The sequence below is a fragment of the Microtus ochrogaster genome, linkage group LG1, assembly GCF_000317375.1.
Source record: "Microtus ochrogaster isolate Prairie Vole_2 linkage group LG1, MicOch1.0, whole genome shotgun sequence".
In the NCBI taxonomy this organism is placed as follows: Eukaryota; Metazoa; Chordata; class Mammalia; order Rodentia; family Cricetidae; genus Microtus; species Microtus ochrogaster.
Genome location: NC_022027.1, coordinates 23,895,895 through 23,902,396, shown reverse-complemented (window position 1 = coordinate 23,902,396; position 6,502 = coordinate 23,895,895). Strand labels below are relative to the sequence as shown.

Below are 6,502 nucleotides of genomic sequence, written 5' to 3'. Positions count from 1 at the left end.
TTTCTTCACTTTTTTTCATGTTTAATTTTTAAATGATCTTTTATATTTTACGTATCAATCCCAGTTCCCCCTCCCTCCTCTCCTCTTACCTTCTCCCCATCCCACCCGAATCCACTCACCTGAGAGACATCTTAGAGCCAGTTTCTAACCTATAAAACATGGGGAGACATACAGCTATCTTGGAACATAGCAGAAATGCTATCTTAGAAATAAAACGCTGCTCGAAACAGTACAGCTGTTGAAATAATGCTAAACAGATTTAGGAAAGGAAAAAAAAAGAATCTTGTTTGTTTCTCAAGTCCCTTGAAGCCAGTTACAATCAAATATGAAACTATCTGCAGTTAATCAGGACCTCAGGCAGCAGCAAGCCCTGGAAGGACACGCCAGGAGGCTATCCAAAAGTCTCAGCATTGTGGCCCGGCAATGCAGGAGCCTGTTAGCTTTCTCTGCACAACCCAAACACACTGAAATGTAGGTAATTGGTATGATATTGTCGATAAATTATTCATATCACAGCAAGTTAGTAGCAGCCGTTAGAGCAAAAAGTAGACAGTTCTAGATTGCCATCTGATTTCTTGAGAAGAAAGTTTGGTGTCTGTACACAGACCCTATGTAATGTATAAAATTAGATATACATATATGTAATCATTCTTAGTTCCATAATTTTAGGTTGAAAAACTTTTCTTTAAACATTTATTTTGTGTGTGTAAGGCATATGTGCACATGTGTGTGTGCATGCATGCATCTGTGTAGGTACGTGTGTAAGGGTGTGGGTGCTTGCAGACGTCAGAAGGTGGCACTGGATCACAGAACCGAGCACTGGAGTTGGAGTGCTCTGAGCTGACATGGCTGCTGGAAAGCGAACTTGGGTTCTCTGCCACTGCAGTGCCCGCTCTTCATTGCGGAGCCACCTTTCCAGCCCTGACAGTTGTATCGTTACTCTGGTAACTAAGGACATCCTTCTTCTCATGGGAATGGCAGCAACAACTAACTGCCCGCCAAACAATACAAAAAGCAGAACCGCATGCAAGCAGCCATAGCAGGTAGAAATCTGCTCCCTAAAGCATTTGAAAGTGTCGAGGGATTTGCTTGTTGTTCCCACTCCCTGCAAACATGGGACAGAGTGCAAGGCAAAGTACACGAGAGCTTTAGGAAGAGGGGACAGTGCCAGGAGGGTGTCGCCATCTCAGAGCATCTTCTCTGGTCCAGTCTCCAGGTCCTGAGTGAGGCCAAGCGTGTGTCCAGTGAGTGGAGAACACGGAGGCAGTGGGGGACAAGGGGTGGTGTACACTGACTTCAGTGGGTTAGTGCTGTTCCAATGGTCATTACCTGTTTTCTTCTGGAAGCTTCCACAGGCACCTGCATGATCTATCCTGGTTATTGTGTCTATTTTAAGGAGTAAATATCTTCCCTTGTGAGGCAATCCCACAGCAACCCCTCCCACCAGCTGGTAGCTCCGGTTTTTCATAAACAGATGACCTTGGATGCACAGCTCTGACGTCATCAGACTACACAGCCCTGAGCCAAGAGCCAAGACTCTCTGTGCCCCAAGAAGAATTACCCCACCCCTCCAGAAACAATAAAAGCAACACCAAGTGGATTTGAGTATTTTATTTATAAATGTACATTCACTATAAAAGCTGTTGCATTTTTAGACAACTTTCCATTTTTAATTTTTTAAACTATTTCTCAGAGGCATTTTAGAATAAATATTGTAAATGAAAGTTAGTGTAGTTGATACAGGACGTTGCCCACCCAGAAAGGGACATCTGGATGGACTCACATCGAAGGTGGATCGTTTCAGCTCGCTGAATCTTACACCGCCTACAGGTCACTAGAATCTGCATCACGTTAATGACACTACACAGAAAGGAGGACAAAGGTCATGAGAGTTTGCTAGTGAGAAACAGAGTCACCGTTTTTGTCCTCGGGAGGGAAGCATGTGGGGTCTGAGGGGAAGAACAACCATAGTCCCCCAGGAATAATAAATCACTCGCTTGCCTTGCCTGGTTTTTAAACAAACACATTGACATCATAGCTTCACACAACAGAGTATGTTTTTTTTCCCCCCTGGGATCTCAAAGATTATTTGAAGAGGAATAGATCATAGTCTTCTATGCTGCGCTGGCAAACAAGGAGAGCTAGTCTGCCGAAGCTGCCGTGTAACTGGCACTAAATGAAATCGAAATCAAATAGAAATAGAAACGGTTGGCAATTAGAATTTAGAGAATGTTGGGGATTGTTCCAGGCTGGTGACTAGTGTTCATGACGGCAAAGCACGCGCCACGCATGGGAGGGGCTCTATTCCTCTTCACTCCAGTCGGGCTGCAACGCACGTACAACGCGTCCCGCTAGGAAGTATGTATAAATGGCTTTGTGAAACCAGAAGAGTGTGCAGCACTCACGGGATCCTGACATAATGGATGGCCTCGTACATGTAAAAAGTATTCTATAAAAGTCGCTTACCAATGACCATATCGTACACGTTTTGTGCATTGTTTCTCGTAAAGTACTCTGTTAATATCATGCAAAGTGTAAACATCCACGTTATTAAAATAGTTAATAAAACATGCAGGTGCTTCATCAAAATATTGGACTTGATCTGTACATTTTCAAAACTTTTTCTTTTTAATTTTTTTCCTTTTTTATTTGTCTATTATTTATTTTTTTCTTGTAAAGCAGCGGACACCTCTGAGAGAAGTCGTGAGACCTGGGAAGTGACGTCATTTCCCTCTGGTGTTCCGAATCTGCCACCCACCACCACGTGCAACAGCTTTGCATTTTCTAAGGCACAATTTTTAATGAAATGATGTGTGAATTTCAGTCCAATAGCAACTCGTCCAAATGGCAAAGTGGCCAATATGCCTCCAATGGCCAGGAGATGCCTGCACCTATAGGGAACCCACATGCAAAGAACCGTCTAGCACAGAAATAAATAACTGCTAGCCATACTCCATAAGACACAGAAAAATTATTGCTTACATAACAGAAAAACATCTACTTGCGCTCTCGCTATGCTACATTAGCCTACTAGGAGTGTATCCACGGTCTACATCCGCCTAACGTCGTCTAGGAGTGTATCCACGGTCTACATTCACCTAACGTCGTCATCTAGGGGTGTATCCATGGTCTACATCCACCTAACGTCATTGTCTTTACTCAGTTGCCATCCTTTTAAGGCAGAATAAATAGTTCCCCTTTGCCCAGTCCTTAGCCTGAGAGCCAAGTCGCGCTGGTTTAGCCGCTTCATTCCTGCCGTGTCCAGCTGGAATTCCTCACAGGGGGCAGAGAACAAACCAGGTCTCCACAGGCGTCGCTTTCAAAACTCCATGGGTCAGGTGCAGAATTCTGAGAGTCAAGAAGGCCATGTGGGAGAAGGAAGGTGCACACAGGTCCATGGGGGTAGGCAGGGCACTGTCTGCCTTGGGCGGCTGCCCGTACAAACCAGTTGTGGGCTTGTCTCATCATGCCATCCGGGGTCCGTGAGGATGGACTTAATGCTTCTCTCTGGGTACCCGGGCTTCCACCCCCAAGGAAAACTTGTAGGCAAAAGATGAGATGTACTCACCCCTAAAGACAGACTGTCCTTGGTGCCTACGCTCACATCTTCCCATCAAGCTGCTCAACAACCCCTAACCCAGTGCTTGGAGAAAGCAGGTGGCCCAAGCCTTAAGGCTACCACTGACACACCGTCCGGACAGATGACACTTCCTCATGGATTTTAGAGTAAGTCTGAAGATAATGGCTGGCCAGTTTCCTCCCTTCCCTTGCACAACATCACAGCGTGGAAGTCTAGTGATACTGGAAGGGCTTTCTTCATTTGGGGGATCAGCCTATATTAATGACATGACGTCCAGGGTACACAAAATCTAATACTAACAGTGTGATAAATTATTGGTAGGACATCTGCCCCCCCAAAGGTAAGTAACACAAATGTCTTCAGGAGTACAGTATATATTATCAGACTACTGTCTTTGCATTAAAAAACAAGTTATAGTTCCGAGTCAGAGCTTTCTGGGGTGTCTAGATTTTCTGAAATGCATTCACTTTATGCTTCTGTCTTAAGTTGGCATGTCTTGCACTTCCTGCAGCTCAATTCTGTAAACATAACGTGTTTAATTTCTAGAAATACTAAAACACAACAGGTTTATTGCACCCTTTTGCTATTTCCCAACGAAGAGAATAACAGCTATTCCCCAAAGAAGAGAACAACACCTTCTCAACCATAAGCCTTTCTGCTCGTGCTGAAACCGTTTGTCTTCCCCCCGCCCATTAACTGTTCAGAATCATTACAATGCAATATTCTTTTGTATATACTGTGCAAATGCAAAAAACAAAAATCAGCCCCCAACCAGAAAAAGCACACTGTGCTACAATACAAAAGAGCAGATACCACCTTGTGGAAGAGTCTTCCAGAATTAGATGAACTTGGGGTTTAATTAAGCCATTGCCAAGGGACACCCTTAATAAAGAAATGCTCGGTGATCCAGAAGCGCTCAACCCTGTCACAGTGTTGTAGGTTGGCCAGCACCTGTGGTGAGAAAACCAGAACCTTGGGTTACTCAATGAGTCTCATTCCGCATGCTTCAAAACCCTCAGGTTGGTGGTTACCCTTGCCAATGGGAAGGGGAATCACAGCTCACCTTACTTCTATGCTCTCCTTCCAAAGGAAAGGGGGTCATAACCCACCTTGGTGCTACACTCTCCTTCCGCAGGAAAGGAGTCGTGGCCCACCTTGGCGCTATGCCATCTTCCCACAGGAAGGGGAGTCATGGTCCACCTCATTGCTTTCAGCATCACCTCTAGGCATGGCATGTGGCATCACTCGGGACTTTGTTAGAATATAGGGTTGGGAGCGCCTCAGACCCACACAGCCAGGTCTGAGGGTGGTGTCTATGCTTCACGCCTGGCATAAGAACTCCAGATTTCCCAGAAACCAAATGACCTTGCCTACCCCCATCAAGCTTTCTAATTTGTCCACAAGCAAGAAGTTGTTTTGTTTTGTTTTGTTTTAAAAAATTTCTCTTGAGGTCTTAGGTCAAAGAATCAGTCCACTGAAATTGGAGGAATCTAATTGATCTAAAAAAACAGATTGCTAGATTCTAGATTGAACAGGTAAAATACAGAACACCTAATAAATCTGACTTCCAGATAAATACACACTTTAAACATGTAAATATATCCCATGTGATATCTGGGACACACTTGTGCTAAATCTGGATCATGCACTATTTGGAACACATATATACTAAGAAAATCGCAAATGTGAAAAGCTATTTGTTTAGCTGGGTGTGCCCGTGCATGCCTGGCATCTCAGCACAGGAGAAGCGGAGTCCATGTCTGGTCTTAGTTATACAGTGACGCTGAGCCCAATCTATGCTCGGGTGTGAGTCTGACTATCTCAACCCAAGCCAATCCAATTGCCGTACCCACCATACAGAATGGGGCACAGGAGATAGCACAATTGGATCCTGAGAACACAGGGCCATAAGCTTTTGACAATGGCACACACTTGTAATTTCAGGACTGGAGAGGCCGGGGCCGCTAGATTCCTGGGGCTTGCTGGCCAGGCAGTCTAGTCAACTTGAGTTTCAGGCTCAGACAGATAGACAGATAGACACAGAGTGGACAACACCTAAAGAATGACAACCAAGGTCACCACCCCTAGCTTCCCAAATGCATTTGAAATTGCAAACACACATACCAAAAAAAAAAAACAAAACAAAAAAAAAACAAACAAACATATACCCTCCTCCCGTCAATCCCAAAACAACAACAAAAAATCATGGCTTTACGTGAAATTCAAATTTCAAACACTTTATTGAGTATCTTGTATTTGTTCTGGTCATGCACTCTAGGAAAGGTTAAATTTCAAGTTCTTGTTGAAGCTTTCACAAGGTTTCTTCTTCATTTTAGGCACACCAGTCACAATGAGGTGAACACATTGGAGAAGACCCGGGGGAGTTAGTGCTAAGTGCATTTACCTCACCAGAGTGAACGCTGGAACAGAATGCCATGCACAGCGGCCGTCCAGGGCACACGCACAAATGGCACCAGTTAAACATGCGAGGGCTTCAATCATGACGGGTAATTTGCTTTGCACTTCCATTCCATTTACATACGGACTTAAAAACTCCTTATGTGGCTCTTAGGAACCACATTTGAATATGCTTTATGCCATTTTCCCTCCAACAGGGAAAAAAGTTCATTTACATGTGACTAGTTACTCGGAGGGAACAGGATTAAGTAGTCAGGTTTTATCATTCCACAGAATGAAGTGGTTGCTGCCTCTCTGGAATGCCTCTGACGCAACCCATACTTTCCATCAATCCATCTCCCTTCTTCTCAATTCAAAGCAGTATTTTAAAAAAGAAGAAAAACCGCTGCCAGCCACCTTCCTCCACTGCCACTTACATCTGGGGACACCGTCAACCTGTCAAGTTTATTTATAGTTCTCCAGTTAAATAATTCCTACCCTGCCAACCACATCATTCCTGAGTAC

At 44.3% G+C, this 6,502-nt stretch overlaps 1 protein-coding gene across 13 annotated transcripts in view; it reads right to left on the bottom strand.

The window, feature by feature from the left end:
- Positions 1-1,596: 1,596 nt before the first annotated feature.
- Positions 1,597-6,502, bottom strand: part of Limch1 (LIM and calponin homology domains 1) — a 160,497-nt gene continuing 155,591 nt past the window's right edge. For all 13 annotated transcript variants that reach the window (XM_026785333.1, XM_013350793.2, XM_013350794.2 and 10 more), the window contains one exon: positions 1,597-4,531. In XM_026785333.1, the coding sequence (XP_026641134.1) occupies positions 4,506-4,531 (26 nt within the window). In that variant the 3' untranslated portion in view covers positions 1,597-4,505. The remainder of the gene's footprint in view (positions 4,532-6,502) is intronic.